The sequence below is a fragment of the Anopheles marshallii genome, chromosome 2, assembly GCF_943734725.1.
Source record: "Anopheles marshallii chromosome 2, idAnoMarsDA_429_01, whole genome shotgun sequence".
NCBI lineage: Eukaryota > Metazoa > Arthropoda > Insecta > Diptera > Culicidae > Anopheles > Anopheles marshallii.
Window position 1 is genome coordinate 18,329,346 of NC_071326.1, and position 16,142 is coordinate 18,345,487.

The 16,142-nt window shown below is 45.1% G+C and overlaps 5 protein-coding genes across 5 annotated transcripts in view; 4 read left to right on the top strand and 1 right to left on the bottom strand.

Annotated features, from left to right (window-relative positions):
• Positions 1-122: 122 nt before the first annotated feature.
• LOC128716306 (cytosol aminopeptidase-like) lies at positions 123-2,604 on the top strand. The gene is made up of 4 exons (XM_053811229.1): positions 123-187; positions 1,126-1,509; positions 1,586-2,110; positions 2,184-2,604. Exons 1-4 carry the CDS (start codon positions 123-125, stop codon positions 2,602-2,604), a joined length of 1,395 nt encoding a protein of 464 aa, XP_053667204.1.
• Positions 2,605-3,391: 787 nt separating this feature from the next.
• Positions 3,392-5,250, top strand: LOC128716317 (uncharacterized). The gene is made up of 2 exons (XM_053811240.1): positions 3,392-3,451; positions 3,520-5,250. Exons 1-2 carry the CDS (start codon positions 3,392-3,394, stop codon positions 5,248-5,250), a joined length of 1,791 nt encoding a protein of 596 aa, XP_053667215.1.
• Positions 5,251-6,999: 1,749 nt separating this feature from the next.
• Positions 7,000-7,976, bottom strand: LOC128707791 (mediator of RNA polymerase II transcription subunit 28). Its single transcript, XM_053802748.1, has 4 exons — positions 7,917-7,976; positions 7,437-7,847; positions 7,135-7,366; positions 7,000-7,031 (listed from the first exon to the last, which is right to left on the bottom strand). Exons 1-4 carry the CDS (start codon positions 7,974-7,976, stop codon positions 7,000-7,002), a joined length of 735 nt encoding a protein of 244 aa, XP_053658723.1.
• A 537-nt stretch (positions 7,977-8,513) lies between these two features.
• LOC128707034 (THO complex subunit 7 homolog) lies at positions 8,514-9,381 on the top strand. Its single transcript, XM_053801977.1, has 3 exons — positions 8,514-8,523; positions 8,601-8,721; positions 8,793-9,381. The coding sequence occupies exons 1-3, from the start codon at positions 8,514-8,516 to the stop codon at positions 9,379-9,381; spliced, it is 720 nt and encodes a 239-aa protein (XP_053657952.1).
• A 6,091-nt stretch (positions 9,382-15,472) lies between these two features.
• The window catches only part of LOC128710130 (protein Optix-like), a 53,710-nt gene continuing 53,040 nt past the window's right edge, over positions 15,473-16,142 (top strand). Inside the window, exon 1 of the mRNA XM_053805172.1 lies at positions 15,473-15,765. Within this exon, the coding sequence (XP_053661147.1) occupies positions 15,473-15,765 (293 nt within the window). The remainder of the gene's footprint in view (positions 15,766-16,142) is intronic.

Consider the following 16,142-nt stretch of genomic DNA (forward strand, 5'->3'; position numbering starts at 1 on the left):
CCGTGATTTAATTCGATCGCGCACAAGTCGTCTACAGGAGAAACCCGTATGTTTTTGAAGGTAAAACAGCAAACAAACGAGCATGTATTTACCCAGTGACACATGTACATTACATTTAGAACATGATCATCAATCACTGTAATCCCCGAGGCAATGCGATTATGAAACCGAAATCGTTCCGTTTAGAGTACATAGTCTTAGTTTAGTGCCGTAGGAGTTACGAAAATCATATGTTCCACCGCCTTGCGTTGATGATGATGCATATTGCATCTGACATGTAGCATGTACATTTTGTTTGCTAGAAAGCTAGACAGAGCGTCAGCAGAGCGCATTTCTTCGCATTCATTTTAGTTAGACAGTTCGTGTTGTTCATGTAGTCGGTTGTTTTAGTCAGATACAGATTGTTGACTGTAAGATTTGTTGATAATTTTTCAAATGTCCTTTTTATAACCTTAACAATTGCCGCTCGGTTCTAGTTTTAACTTCAACTAATACGCAAGCGTCGTTTAAAATTGTATAGCACTTGTTTGTAAACGGGGGCAGGACCAACAATGTCTTTTGTTAATGAAAAGACTTGTGTATATGGAGTGTGGGTCAAACAGTAGGAAAAACAAATTTTCGCCTCTTGTCCATTTTTATTGTTGAAAATCCAACCAGAAAAGCGATGCAGAGAGAGAGAGAGAGATCGAAAGAGAAAGAGGATCATACGAATAAAGAAAAGAGAGCGTCGCTATTTTTGTACAGTAGTTAATAATGGTAGACAGATGTGTGTAACCCATGTGGCTTTTAAAGGGTGATCAGTGTAGAGTGGTAAATAAGAATGAATTGTAACTAATATTATTTCAGTTGAAAATGAATGTTCTCGAACCTATAGACGGCACTACTACAGTTCGTTACAATCGTTTCGTCCACTTGTATTTAATTATTTCCATACTGCGCGCAGTGCGAGTACGAGCGTATTTCCTTGAATTACAACACGAAATAAAGAATCCGTTCAAATCTCTTTCATACGTTTCCAAGTGGTTGTCAAATATTTCACTCATCATTTAAGAGGAGCAGTTTTAAAACGGGAACCGCAGAATCTCTTGCTAATATGTTCTCATGCGCTTGCTTTCTAACCCATAGCTGTGGCCCGGTAAAAGCTGGACAAACGCGAATTTTCTGGGATCTCGGTAAGTTTCCGGCCGTTGCGGTGGCCGGTTTAGGTGACGCATCGAAATGGGACGAGCTGGACGAGATCGATGGTGCGAAGGAAAATGTGCGCATTGCGGCCGCGGCTGGTGTTCGTGCGCTGTCGGCGAACAAGATGGCCGAGATCGTGGTGGAAGACATGGAGCACGCTCAACAGGCTGCTGAGGGAGCGACACTGGCCAATTACAAGTTTCAGGTATTTAAGACCAAGGACAAACAGACGCCACTGCCAGCGGTTGGTTTTGCCGAGGATGCAAGCGGGAAAGCCGACTGGGAACGGGGTGTGATCATTGCGGAGGCACAAAACTTCGCCCGTGTGTAAGTATCCGACTGGCTATCAATTTCAAAGAGGGATGAATTTTTAATGTTCACCTTTGTTTTTGGTTACAATTAGCTTGATGGAAACTCCGGCCAATCATATGACGCCCAGTATTTTTGCTGAAACCGTGAAGCAGCGGCTGAGTGCGGCGAACGTTGAGGTGCTGGTGCACGATGAAGCGTGGGCCAGGGAGAAAAAGATGGGTTCCTTCCTGTCGGTTACGCACGGTTCCGAAGAGCCGGCCCGTTTTCTCGAGCTAACGTATCGCGGTTCTCAGGATGAAAAGTGCGTCGCGCTGGTCGGCAAGGGTATTACGTTCGATTCCGGCGGTATCAGTCTGAAGCCATCGGCCAACATGGACCAGATGCGTGCCGATATGGGCGGTGCGGCCAACGTAGTGTCTACAATACTGGCATTAGCACAGCTGAAGGCCCCGGTGCACGTAAAAGGGTTCGTACCGTTGTGCGAAAATATGCCCAGCGGCACCGCAACCAAACCGGGCGATGTGGTGTACGCCATGAACGGCAAGAGTATCTGCGTGGACAATACGGATGCTGAGGGTCGGCTCATTCTGGCGGATGCGCTGTGTTACGCGTCGTCGTAAGTGGAACGCATTCGTCTTATTTGAGGCAAACATGATATAACAAATTGCTTGTTGGTTGCTTCTTTGTAGGTTCAATCCAAAGTTTATCCTTGACATCGCGACGCTTACCGGTGCAATTAAGGTGGCGCTTGGGGATTGTGTTTCGGGCGTGTTCTCCAGCAACAATAAGCTATGGGAAGCAATCCACGAGGCGGGTTCGCAAACTGGCGATCGTGTGTGGCGTATGCCGCTGTTTAAGCACTACAGTGACCAGATGTGCGATCACAACGGGTACGATCTAAACAATCTGGGCAAGGGAAAGGGTGGCGGATCCTGTACGGCTGCAGCTTTCTTGCGCGAATTCGTCCCTAAGGATACACCGTGGTTGCACGTGGATATTGCCGGTGTGATGGGAGACTGTAGCGATCAAAGCTATACGGGATCGAAGGGAATGACTGGACGTCCGATGCGTACGCTTGTCGAATTCGTTACCAAGGCCGGAAGTGTCTGAAATGGCGGATCAACATACCTTCGCTATTATGCATTAGAGAGCAATTGTAGTGTAGAATGCGTCCACGTCCACTAACCAGTGCCAGGGTTTACGGATAGCATTCAGAAATATTTTCATACAGTATGCATTTTTCTTTACATAAACACTGTAATTGCAGGATTGTTTTGTTTCCTCTGATCAGTCAGATTCGTTTTGCCATTGATAATTATACTAGCATCACTTTACAGCATTAAACATTGTTCAAATGAAACTGTTGTTTTCTCCTTTTTTGAGTGCACTATTACCCATTAATTAAGTTTGCGTGCTAAAGGCATTGTATTTTTTTGTTAAACTTGCGGAAAATGTGGTTGTTGGTTAATAAATAGTCAATACATAAAATTTTCACAGCGTTCTATTACTTTATTGTTTTTCATCATGTTTGAAGTAGTGGCTTATTCTATGTGGCTTTAGTTTGTAGTTATTTTATTACTTATTTCTCAAATATTCCCTCTATAGGCGCCTCCGGTTCCTTCAGGTTGTGTGTGATGAAACAATACAACTCACCCACTATCGTTTCGTCCACGGCGTCGTTTCCGCATCAACCGCCTGTCATTTGTCGTACGTTTCGCGCCAATTATGTTGATCGTTACCGCTACAGTGAAGCGGTTGTTTATGTTGTTTACACACCGTCGTCTTGGAAACGTGTCGCCACTGGTGAAACTTTTGTTGAGCGTGGAAAAGTTTTCATGAGTTATTTCCCTTTTCGTTTCTTGCCAATCGGTTCGGAGTAGCTGCTTGCTCAAGCAACATGGAGAGTAATTTCGTGTCGGTCTTTAAGCTGGATGGTGTTCCCATACTACCGCCGCTGGTAAGCGTTCGTTGTGATGCAAAGTTTAAATGGTTTTGTTTGATGCATTCTGCGTTTTTCATTCACAGGTTAATGAGGAGGTGCGTGCAGCCGTAGCCATTTACCGGCAGAAGGCAATCGAAATCGAAAAACGACTGGAAGAAAGAAAAAGGACCTTGGCCGTGGATTGCGAATTGATCGATACGAATAGTTCGATCGTTAGAGGAGGGTGTTCAAAATTGGCCGTGGTAGATGATGCAGAATGTGGTGTATCGGATCATCAGATAGAACTGGAAGCAGCAGTAAACGTATCAACAATTCTAACAGCGAATGTAGTGAACGATTTTTCCAGCCAAAGTGAAGAATCAACATTTACGGTTCACTTGGAAGCTTTATGCGAACCCTCACAACAAAAGATCGTGACTGTCATTGAGACAGTAGAAAAATTACAAGCTGATCAAACCGACTGCAGTCTCATCTGCCGAGACCAAGCACCCAGGCATGCAGAGCAAGCACAATTCGATGTCGATAAACAACCGTGTTGGCAATCACCTACCAGAACGGTGACTCCAACGTCAGAAGAATCGCTGGGATGGTTCCCGTTGGTAAGATCCAACACTTATAATCTAGAAAAACCGAGCATCGATCTAATGAATCTGCAAAGAGTCGATCATTCTACACCGATCGATCGGGCAAAGTTAGATTCTGCTTTAGAAAACGTAATAGACTGCTGCAATCCTAAAGTTCCTACCGTTGAAAGCAAACCGGTTACACCGAAACCGAAAGTAGTAGCACAAAAGGACACTGCACCGGTAAAAGTTCAACCAATCCCATTTGGTAAATATAAAACGGATCGACTGACCAAATCCCCCAAACAGCCGATCGTGGATCCTGCCAAATGTCGAACGAAACGAAAACCGGCTTCGCGTAAGATCAGCCACTCTTCCGCCGGTTCGGGGGTTGCATCTGATCGTGCACTTGATAGCGTCGCGCAAGCACTAACTATACACGAACGGCGCATGATGGAACTGTTAAAAAGGCAAGAAGAAGAACGACTAATGTTGGAAAAAAGTTTTCGCGAAAAAACTCAAGAGTTGGTAGCACTTTGTGGGAAATCTCTTACCATAGAGTGTGATGTGATGGGAAACGAGAAAAATAGTATGATGATGATGCCGGATTGCAATCGAACAAAGACGCCGGACATTAATGTTGCTTCGAGCGTTAGCCAACTATCGCTGTGCGATGTGTCCTATGATTCGTGTACCGATACGGACGATGCCGCTTACCAAACATGCCATGCGAACGGAACTTCGGAAGAGAATGTCAACAACAATGAACATACGTTGACGGAAGAACAACCCTTGGCGGATAGGAATGATCTTTTCGCTATGATGAATTCATCGGTTCGTACAATGACCAAAATCCAAGACAGCAACGGAAATGATGTGATTAGTCTTTTGCCAGAGCGAATGACGGAACTGCAACAAGAGAAAGCGGCCACCATTATTAATGCTTACGCACGGGGCTATCTAACCAGGCGTCTGCTTAAGACGGACGAAGTGCAAAGCATTAAACGCACGATAGCCGATATCATTTGCTTTATTATAAGCTCGCAAACGCAGCCGAAAGGAATGAAAGAGGACAATGCAAACCAGGCAGCTGTTCGTCGGAATGCCGGTAAACACATTGCATTTTGTTTGGATCGATTACATGATATTTTTGTAACCAGCACGCCACAGGAACGTATGCAAATGATTCGTCGTGATCGTTGTTTAAAAAGCAAATCTACACTGCCAAAGGTACACAAACCGACCGTTTAGCTCTGTGCGCTGCCAATTTTGCCTTAGCTCGATTAGCTTAGCTACCGATTTACGTTCTACATTTAAGTTGTTTGTGTGAAGAAATAAATAAATTTAAAGCGACGAAGCAGAACAACTTTCGTATCTTTCTTTATAAGGATCTTTGAACTGAAGGAATCGCCAGAGGAATGGAAGCTGGCGTGTCATATATTCAGTGAACCAAAGGGGTAACCAAGACACGAAAAACCGCATATTTTGCAGTCTGATAGTCCGGTATAGGACTACCGGATGTCCAAGAGTCATGGACGATACGGCCGGAAAATGTAAAAGGAATTTGTCAACTAGTAAGTAGAGCATGCGGTGAGGCAGAATGAACCACGAGCTAGTTGATATCTTTACGGTTGCCAAAGCCGAAAAGGTGCACGTGATGATCCAGGATCCAGGACACATGCCGCCTATTAGAAAGGACTTTGGCACGAGGCGTAGAAAAAAATAGCGAGCTCGTGGATCAATCCGGGATCAATTGGAGCGATTGTGGACTTGTTGATCTGGAACGAGTTTCCTGGAAAATGGAAATGAGGAATAAGATCCTGTGAGCGGATCGAGAAGAAAAAAATACATTCGTCCGAGCCAGCATGTTTAAGAAAGAGAAATAACTCCCCCACTGATTCGCTTCGATTAATTCCGATTCTTTATTATTATTGGCTTGTTCCATGTTCTTCGTACCTAGGTTTGGAAGCAGTGAAACGGTGGTTCTATTTCCATTCGCAGCGCAATTTGAACGCATCTCTGGAGCAGGATCGTCCTAAAGACTTCGAACTCTGGTGAATCACAACGGGAATTACTACGTTGGAATAATTGGAAAAAAGTTACTGAAGCTAAACACGGAATATCTCGTGGTCTTCAAACACTAACCCGACAAAGTGAAACCCGTCCAGTGTCCGACAGGGTTTATGGGGTGGGGTAGGAAAAAGGGGAGAGTTTTAATGAGAAAGCGAGCACACATTTTACACACGATCGCCAATGCCAAGGCATCGTTTGCACTTGTAGCGTTGATAGTAGACAATTTTTCTATACATGATTTATATTTAAAAAAAGAGGAAAATAATGTGCTGTCCTCAGTGGCGCAAAAGAGCACCGGGGGACGACGCACGGTGTATTTTGTATGTGTGTGTGTGTATAGTTTTTGTTTGTACACCATAATTACACTCTCAAAAAGGGACTGGGGAGCGATGGAGATAACAAATAGGGACGATTTTGGCGCCAAGTGGTCAAAGAGAAATTTCTAGCTGTGTGTGTGCCAAAACGTGCTTGGTAAGTTTTGAGGGTTGGTGGTCCATGTGGTTTTTAACTAACCAACGTAATGGTAACCTGCTGAAAACCGGTTAGCTGATTTTGGTTTTGTCGCCGAGTCGCAGACTAAGGCTTGGGTACTTTTTTTGTTTGTTTTGTTTTCTTTTTTAGGGGAACCATTTTTCGCTGCTATTTGCTGTACTTTGTGCCTTTCTTTTTGCCGAAACTTCTTTCCTAACAGTGTTATCGCCAACGGTTGATCTGTGCCGAGGGCCCTAACCATACAACAGCGGTAGACGAAGAAACGCACGTGCTGGTGCTCGGATGGATGGATCCGAACGGGAGCAACGCCGTCCGGAATGCCACCGCCCAGTGCCAGCCTCAGGTTAATGGGCCACTGTGGAATTCGGCCACGCTGCCTCGTCCACGGCCTCTGCCTCGACCTCGACCTCTACCGCGTCCCCTGCCCCGCCCGCGTCACCTTCGACCATCTCCAAGGCCCACTAGATCTGCAACAACAAAAGAGGAGACAAGAAACCACGTTTGAATAACTTCGTTCGATTCGCCTCAACCGTACAGTGGCAGTAGGACCGATCCGGACAGTTGGCTCACCTATATTGCTGGCCGTTTTCTCCAAATATGCTAACGGTCCCTGCAGGTTTGGGCCGGCACCCTGCGGAAATCCAGCACCCGAACCCGATTGTCCCACACCGCGAGGCATACCACCTTGCTGAAAGAGCTGAGCATTTGTTGCTCCCATTGGCATGGATTGCTGCATTTGCTGTTGCATCTGTTGCTGCTGTACTTGCATTTGTTGCATCTGCTGCTGGTGCTGATTTTGCATCTGGAAATATTAAAGACAAAGCTTTTATTACACTACCAATCTGGCGCCATAATGTGTTGGAAAGACGTACTGTTTTGCTCACCTGCATTGGCAGATTCATGCCACCGCTAGCCATTAGTCCGGCCGGAGCGCCCGGTGCTCCACCCGCAAGGTTGCCACGCATATCCGGAGGCATCGATTGAATCGGTTTGTTGAAGTTCTGTTGATCCGAGAGCAACTGTTTCCAAGACTCGATCTTTTCATAATGCTTACGTATCAGTTCATCTTTGCGGCCTATTTCTTGCTTCAGATCAAAGTTTTCCTCCTTCAGCAGCAGATCCGGCTTGAGTGCGGACAGCAGAAAACGTTTCTGCAGAAAAAACGCTTCCATCTGCCGGGCTAGATCGATGAACTTTAGTGTCGTTTGATCAACCTCCACCTTAATTTCGTCCTTATCGATTCCGGTAGCCGATTCCTCCTTTGTCAGGGCATGTATGCATGACTGCGGGTGAAGAACGAAACGCGTTTAGAATGTGTTTGTTTCAGGTGCGTCTTGCAACACATTCCCTACCTGAAACGCTTCCTCAAGTTCATCCACTAAATTACCGCTTACGTTCGACGAGGATGCCATTTCAGCGACCTGACTACCGGGCCGGGTCAGAACGAAAGAAAAAAACGTACCAAAACTAGCTAAATTATCTATTTATCGATTGTGGGCAGCGCCGAAGAACGGCCACAGGAAAACAACGGGGAAAACGTCCACGGATTGTTTGTGTTTCGTGACGTTTATCGTAGTCGAGGTTTCGCTGTACTGGAAGGTTATTAAAACACAGATGTGACGAACAAAGTGGAGTATTGGAAACTTCGTTGGTGTGTTGGGGCATTTAAATAGATAAAAAACGTTTTTCTATTTCGAAATACTTCTTATCGTACTGTACAAATTTATTGTTTTACAAATTTATTATTAAAGTCACGCTACTAGACTTTTCAACGAATTTACAACGTAAATTTTTCTGTTGAATCCACGTAGCTGACGTTTCTGAAGGGAATTATCGTATAAACAAAGTTTGACAAGCTTGACATAAAACAAAACAAGCGCGTCGAGTTTTCGTTTTCCCAAGAAAACTTTTTGATAGAACTATTTTAATTCCTGCTTAAAACTAGTACTATGTCGGACGGTAAATTACTTTACTTGCTTCATACCTTGTTCCTTGAGTAGAGAATTATGAACGTTTTGCTTTTGTTCGCTTTCCAGAGGAGGTCATCAAACGCCGGCTACAAATCGATGGCGACGGAACCGGCGACGATAGACGCTTGAACGATTTGTTGAAAACGTTCATTAAATGGTGCAACTCAAACGATGCTTCGGATAACAGGTAATGTAAGCCTCACATCGATACACCTCAACCGACTATACTGAACCAATTGCTGGATTGTACTGTTACAGCCAACCGATCTACGATCGCTTACTAGCTCAACTTGCACAGTGCGAGTTTGATATGAAAAAGTCCGACTTTTACGCGGACGTTATGCAGCAAGAGCTGAAAAACTATGCCACCATCTCGGACACGATAGAGTCGGGAATTGAAACGGCAAAGGCACAGATCGTGCAAAGCAAACAGAACCTGGTGCTGGCGAAGAAGATTCGCAAGAATCGGATGGAGTACGATATGCTGGCGAAAACGATAAACCAGCAGCCGGATCGCAAAAATACTGTCCAGGAGCTGGAATCATTGAAACAGAATCTGGACCAGCTGAAGGAGAGTAGGGCCGATCTGCAACGGAAGCTGGAAACGAAGAAGAAGGATTTTAGTGTGCTGATGCGATCGATCGCGGAGCTGCAGAACAAGCTGGATCCGATGATGGCGGTAACTGGTGCGAGTGCATGTGATGAGGAAGCGATGGACATAGCTCCAGCACTGGTAGCCGACGAGAAGATGTCATGTGACGATCCGCTGGCGCTCGAGGAGGATGACGATGCTGCCAGTTCAGATAATGATGAAGTAATACTTTCCTCACCGGAGAAACTTACCTAATCGGAAACTCTGCCGTATTTTCAGGTAAAGAATGTGTGTTCATATTGTAAGTAAAACAACATGTTTACACTTTTGTAAGTAATATATAGAATTAAGATACACGAAAAATATACAGTTTTAGTTGTATTTTTTGACTTTATATAACATTATGATAAATAGCTTTATATAATTATGATAAAAAAAACATTAACATTAAGCTAAAAACAGAGAAAAAGAGTTCCATAAGTTTACAATCCGATTCTCTGTTCCTGCAAGTTGGGTTGTGCTTTCGAAACGAGCAAACAGTAGTTAAAAAGGATTATTACATTTGAAGATATCTCTTCAGAAAACCAGTTCTCGGGTTCGGCGGATATGTGTATTCGAGAAGGTGGTAGCATAAGCAACTCCAACCATATATAGAGCCGTTGGTGATTGTTAACGTGTTCGCATCGCAATGAGCCGTACCGTGTCCACCACTCGTGGAACTTTGTAGCAAGTTGTTGAATGAAGTGGCCAATGCGTCGGTTGGGCCAGGTTATATCTAGCGCTTTGACGTATCCGAATCCGACTGCTTGATTGTTTGTGGTTCAGAGCGATGCGCGCTGTAATGCGATTTAATGCCAACTCTCCGTTTGTCGGTGTGTGCCCGGTGCCCGAAGAACTTTTCAACAAGTTTGTTGAGCACTTTCTATGGCAAAGTGATTTCGGACGGGGTTCTTGGTTGGCTTAGGGTGGTGTACTGCCGGCACCACAAGATGGAGTAGTTTTTCAGCGTAAAAACAGCTCGATGACTGCAGAAGCGAAATCGATTGGCTACGGGGCGTCGTCGGGATCGTTCTTTGAACGTCCCACTTGGCGCTATGATGCTGTCGGGTAGCGGGTCTTTCTTCCGTATTAATATGCGACAAGGTGGTTGTAGCGCAGGCAATGGTGTTGCCGTCGGGTAAGTGGGTACTTCAATCGGCTGAGGAGAATCTGTTGCGTTGGGCAGTCGTGCTGGTGCCTGGTTTCGTGGAAAATGGTAGCAGGCAGCACTGTATGATGCTCAAGTGCGCTGCAAGTTCCTGGAAGTCGTGGTATAAAGTTTACATTCCACATCTAAAAAGTAATTGGTCATCGATAGTATAGGAGTCGTACTTTAAGTTGGTGAAATTAATTTGTTGTAAAGCGCTATTATTACATAATTATTCACTATTATTTCAACAGTGAGAGCTCCAATTCAATGTATTGCGAATATTGTAAAGTGTGCTTAGAGCAAACATACGACACAATCTAATAAAAGAAAATGTATCCTCTTTTGAACAACTTAAGTAATTGGATGAAATAAACTAATAATTAAATTCTCATTATTGGTGCATCGGTATGTTTTATACCGATTTTGATAAAATTCCCTCCCCGTTACTCATCCCCAGTACATATGGTTCTTGTCGCCGTGACAAAAAGATGCCTTTTGGGATACACTGAACTACACCCGCTGACATGCCCGACATCTTTTGACCTATCCACTTACTTACCCATCCACCCATTGCGTACGGTGTCAAATTGGTATAGGAAATGACGTGACAAAACCAAACAAGCGGTTCTCACTGTCGCGTACCACCTTTCCATCGGACTGACCCGATCATCACTTAGGTGCCCCCGGTTCTCGCGCCTGAGGTTTAACGAACAAACTGGGAAGTTCATCGGCGCTCGATCTTCGAAATGCTTCGGCCACAGTCTTTACCCACCCGCACGGCCGATGCAGCACAGTTACAGTTGGCTCTTGACTCGAAGGAAAACACTTTGAAATTCGATACAAAAGTGAGAAACGGTCCTCAACGTCTGTTTCTACCGATCCGGCTGTAACGGCTCACCGAGTGCCTGACGATGCTGAGATTGTGAAGAGCGAAGGCTATAAATAAGTGTCCCAACTGTGCGCGGCGGCAAGGGTTATGACATATTTTAGAATGATTGGTCGCTTGATTTGGCGGATGTCGAACCACCCCTCCCAGGCATGGAATGTTGGACGGCATGCGGGGGGAACGATGGCGCCTGTGAAAGGGTGCGGGGTTGAAGACGAAGGATATAAAGGATGACAATTTTCTGCGCTGTCTCGTTTACAGTTCGGGGTCATTGAGATACCTAAGGCGCAGTGGAGTTCTAAATAGGGAAATTAGTGTGTTTCAAATTTGGGTCCATGATAGTAGCGTTAGTGTGAAAGAAAATATCATTACGGGTTTGTTATTGATGCAACAACATTATACAACAATTACCAAAAGAATAACAATAAATCGTGTGTTTAAAACCCAAAGATAAGTAACACACATAATACCTATGGTTTAGACATATTTAAATTAAAGCGCCATTATCTATAAGCACATTAAGAGTATTTGCAAGCAAATACTCCAGTTTAATTCAATTTCTCTAAAAAAATAGTACGAAGAAAGCAATATTACAGCCTGATATAATAAGCTCATCCGTACCACTACAAAGCGCACTGTTTATAACTTTCCCAATTAATACATGCAAACGACACCAACACTTGTGGCACGAAAACATCTAACAGAAACAGGTGTAAAGGGTGGAAAATTCTCACACCCACTACCTACGGATGCTTGGATGTGACTTGCTCGGGAGTAGAAAGAAGACATTGTGCTTAATGAGGGACAGATGGAAAATGAATTTCTCGCACAAATAGAGAAATGGAACATAAAGTTTAAGGAAATTCCATCGAATGAGATATTAGAATATCAGTTTAAAATTAAGAGCAATAACTTTCATCTTGAATGTCGAGAGCTTAGCAAAACGAAATGCTACACTTCCGGAATTTTGAATGATATTCTAAATTATTTGAGATATTTTATACCAACCCCAAAAAAAGGCTTTTTCCTCTTTTTGCTGAAGCTTTGACCTTTTTTATTGACCCAACTCCATCACAATCCTTCAAATAGGAACGTAGTATATCACGGGCTATATACTACGCTGTGGATCACTTTCCAAGTACCTACCCTGGTATCGCTGTCCCTATTTCGTTTTTCCCTCCTTCTGGACCAACTTGTTGTTCCCTTCATTATTCTCGCTGTTCTGACTCCTCAAAGGGCATGGAAGATGGAAAGCTTTGGCCTATGTATCCGCTTCATCGATCTGCTCACTTGCACATGATCCATCGACGGTTGTGACGACCCCTTCGTTCGCATTCTGCCACACGAAGTATATGTTAAAGAGTCTAGCTAACATGAGACGTTTTTTGTGTGTAGACCAAATAAAAAAAAAACGCAGCACCCATCAGGCAACATGATGCACGGTGGTAGTGGTTCAAGGGAGTCACCCCGTGCTACAACTACTACTACCAGTCTTCGGTACGATTGTAGGACGGGTTAACACAACCGAACGAACGACCGAGCTACCTAATGCTGCATATACGAAGGGCCCGAGGGTTTTTGTATGAGTTGATGAACAGGAATTCAGCAAGGACTCGTTGGGCGGTGTAGCGTTTGCGACTTGTGCCACTGTTTGCGAGACTGCCGTCGCTTGTCCCTTTGCTCGGCAGGAGCATACACATTGTTTCTTTTCTCGCTTGGATTCTGGCTTTAGTTAATGTGCAATTGGAGGTGTATGGTAGACGACGCACATGTACGTTCCGATCGGAAAGGCATTGCGTTTTAATGGTGCTAGCTAAATGATGATGCTACTTTGCAAAAGATCATGTAATCCAGAGTTCTTCTCCGTACCCAAAATGTTCTAAAGTTGGTAGTAAGTTCTGGGAAAACCAAATATTTACAGCCAATGCTCAAGTTGCCTGAGAAATTGTAAGAAATTAAATTAAAAGGTTAAATAATTTCCCTGCCATAAATGCTCTAAATTGTGCTTCGTATTTTATAGCGCAAAAAAAAAATAAATAAATAAACCACACCCTTGCTGTGGAGGGGTGGAATGCAGTACGTATCGTATTTCCTAGTTTCTCCGGGAGGTGTATTATGACCACAATTGTCCTTTCTCGGCTGTTGTCCGTCCGTCCCATCCGTCACTTCCGCGTTTATGCTGCTGTGCTGGCTAATTTCAACCAGGTTCCAACTATCCCCGCCGGACGACGATGTGTGTCCTTTTGGTTCGTTGGCTCGTTGGCTCGTTGATATTGATCCGAACTGGGCACGCTTCAAGGGGATGGCAGTGCGAAAGGGGGCTCAAAAAAACACGCCAGGACACACTGTCAATGGCAACTATCGGTTCGTGCTGTAAGCGATCCCTTCACCGTTCCGATCCCGATACGAATGCAGTCGTTTTTTTTTTTCGCTTGTTTGGCACACTTTGTTACACATACGGTACATAAGAGCACAAACACAGCTAAACGATTTTCCACCGTTTTCTTTTACTACACTGAACGCCACGCCCACACGCTGGCATTCCACGTGGAATGAATTTCACGTGCAGGGAAACTTCAACGCGAGTGGTTGCGAAATGTTTCAACGCGGCGTGAAACGTTTCAAGCGAAACATTTCCCACCGCTCCGTTTGGTGATTGGCTTATTCTGTAAGCTAATCAGCGCTCGGCAGCACCATTTTTCCCGTTTTCGCTTTGCTTTGTGCGAAGCTTCGGGGGGTGTGTGAAGGAGGGCGAAATGTTCCACCCGGCGCAAGGGGTGGGTACGCGCATAAACCAGACAGGGGGGTTTGAGCGCCCCCTGCGTTTATGTACATGGAAATCAAATAAGATATCAGTAGCTTTACAAGGTTCGGTCGGGTAGATTGATAGCGCGCCGTGGAGCACACCGGTGAATCCGAGAACCGGGGCCAAAACGCACGCAGATTGAGTGTGTCAAAATAAATACACCCTATTAGAGCGCAGCTCCCATCGAAACCAACAATGGAAGAATAGAGTGAACGATGCGAGATGTGTATCGCTGTTTCGCGCGTCGCCACGCTTCCAACCAACAGCATCCTGCATCGCACGTACACTCTCGCACCATCGTAGCGCTCGTCGACGTCGTCGTCGAATCATCTCACGCCGAGTGAGCCCGTTTCGGGGTGGTGTAGTTTCATTCTCATTCGCTCACTGCACGGAAGGTGATTGCGTTGCACGTTTACTGTTCAGTGTTTTGTGCGGCGTGCGTGGCCCGTGGTCGTTCGTTTCGGGAAAGTAGTGAAGCGAGCTGTAATATCCATTCGCACGTGCTGAAACGATTTTTGTTGTTGTTGTGGCGTACGGTGTTTTGTTTGTTTCTCATCGCGTGAGTTGTGCACACGATCGTTGTCCACCGTTGTGGACAGAGTGATAGAAAATAGTTGCGGCTGTTGGTTGGATTAAACGAAAATTGCTTCAGTTACACGCAGGACTTTGCTCATCCTTTTGGGTCGTAACGGACGCTAAGGCTGCTAACGTTATCAGTTACCTCGCGTTACGTTTGTGTGTAGTGTTACCGACGGTATTGCAAACCCAATTGTCTATTTGGCAGCATAAAACTAATGTTGCCAAGTGACAAGCACAGCTATCAGTGAATCTGTGTGAAGCTTGTCGCATCCGTACCACCAGGGCATGACGATTGAAACGCGGAACGGAAAGAAACATGCCCTGGTCGTTTGTTGTAAATGAAATCTTCGGCAAACAAACAGTCGGTGTTTGTAAACAAAACAAAACCTCAAATGCAACAGCGAGTGTCTTACCGCGCGGTGCGGGCACCAAGTGAAGGCAAGTGTTACAAGTGTGCGTGTAAAGTGTTTAGTGATTAGCCGTGCCGTTTGTGATCGCGTATGATCGCGCAACGTTTAGAATTGTAAATGTCATCACGCAGTCATGGGTTGGATGTAAGCTTCTCAACCGATTCCACCCATAAGAGCTAGTGTAACGTTTCGTGTGTTGTGTGAGAAAACGTGAACGAAGGTTCGCCATACTGTTCGATGCGATGTCGGCTGTTTAGATATCATCCGAAAGCACACAGGACAAAACGGCGCTGCAGAAGCGCATCGAAACCACGGGAACCGTTGGGTGAGGGAGAACCGGGTGAGGAGTGTGTTTAGCCTCGGCCCGGGAATTAGAGGCAACCCAGCAGCAAGCCCCACAAGCACCGGCGGTCGCGGAATAACGCGCCAAAATTGCGCCAAACACAAACAATCTGGCGGTGGTCAGACAACCATCCATGGCCGTCGGGCCACCGACGGGAGGATCTGGCAATCCTCCGCATCCGGCACCACCGGTACAACCGCATCCCATCCTCGCGCCCAGCCCGCTGTTTGCCTTACCGACGCTTAACTTTACCGCGTCGCAAGTTGCGACCGTTTGCGAAACGCTGGAAGAATCCGGTGACATTGAGCGGCTGGCCCGGTTCCTATGGAGCCTGCCGGTCGCCCATCCGAACGTGACCGAGCTCGATCGGTCCGAGGCGGTGCTGCGAGCACGGGCGATCGTGGCGTACCACACGGGACATTTTCGGTAGGTAGAAAGAGGGGAAAATTGGCTGAAATTTTGAGTAAGAGAAAGGACATGCATAATGCTTAGTTTTTCGGAGTTTAGACAAGTCTTTTGAGGTCGTAAAAGCGAACATGTTCGTAATTAATTTGTGATAAAAATTAAAAGCCATAAAAGGGAGTTGTGGAATTTACTGATATAGTTTTGAAAATTGTTTTGCAAAAGTTTGCAGCTTTGTTTTAGAAACGCTCCTTAAACAAGTTGGTATAACAGTAAGCAAACTAAACACCACCGGGGGGCTCTACGTACGCAACTGTATAAGATTATAGTTATTTTTATAATATAAATATTTGTGAATTAAAGTAAATTTAATAGTTTTAAAAGTTTTAGCTTATTTATAC

What these genes read in the sequence shown, in the direction of transcription:
- LOC128716306 (XM_053811229.1), top strand. Translation starts at nt 123, where the DNA reads ATGATCATCAATCACTGTAATCCCCGAGGCAATGCGATTATGAAACCG. An exon ending in CCGAAATCGTTCCGTTTAGA is followed by an intron (nt 188 to 1,125) that starts GTACATAGTCTT and finishes TCTAACCCATAG; the next exon opens with CTGTGGCCCGGTAAAAGCTG. An exon ending in GCGCTGTGTTACGCGTCGTC is followed by an intron (nt 2,111 to 2,183) that starts GTAAGTGGAACG and finishes GCTTCTTTGTAG; the next exon opens with GTTCAATCCAAAGTTTATCC.
- LOC128716317 (XM_053811240.1), top strand. Translation starts at nt 3,392, where the DNA reads ATGGAGAGTAATTTCGTGTCGGTCTTTAAGCTGGATGGTGTTCCCATA. An exon ending in TTCCCATACTACCGCCGCTG is followed by an intron (nt 3,452 to 3,519) that starts GTAAGCGTTCGT and finishes TTTCATTCACAG; the next exon opens with GTTAATGAGGAGGTGCGTGC.
- LOC128707791 (XM_053802748.1), bottom strand. Translation starts at nt 7,976, where the DNA reads ATGGCATCCTCGTCGAACGTAAGCGGTAATTTAGTGGATGAACTTGAG. An exon ending in AACTTGAGGAAGCGTTTCAG is followed by an intron (nt 7,848 to 7,916) that starts GTAGGGAATGTG and finishes CTTCACCCGCAG; the next exon opens with TCATGCATACATGCCCTGAC. An exon ending in GAAAACGGCCAGCAATATAG is followed by an intron (nt 7,032 to 7,134) that starts GTGAGCCAACTG and finishes TTGTTGTTGCAG; the next exon opens with ATCTAGTGGGCCTTGGAGAT.
- LOC128707034 (XM_053801977.1), top strand. An exon ending in AACGATGCTTCGGATAACAG is followed by an intron (nt 8,722 to 8,792) that starts GTAATGTAAGCC and finishes GTACTGTTACAG; the next exon opens with CCAACCGATCTACGATCGCT.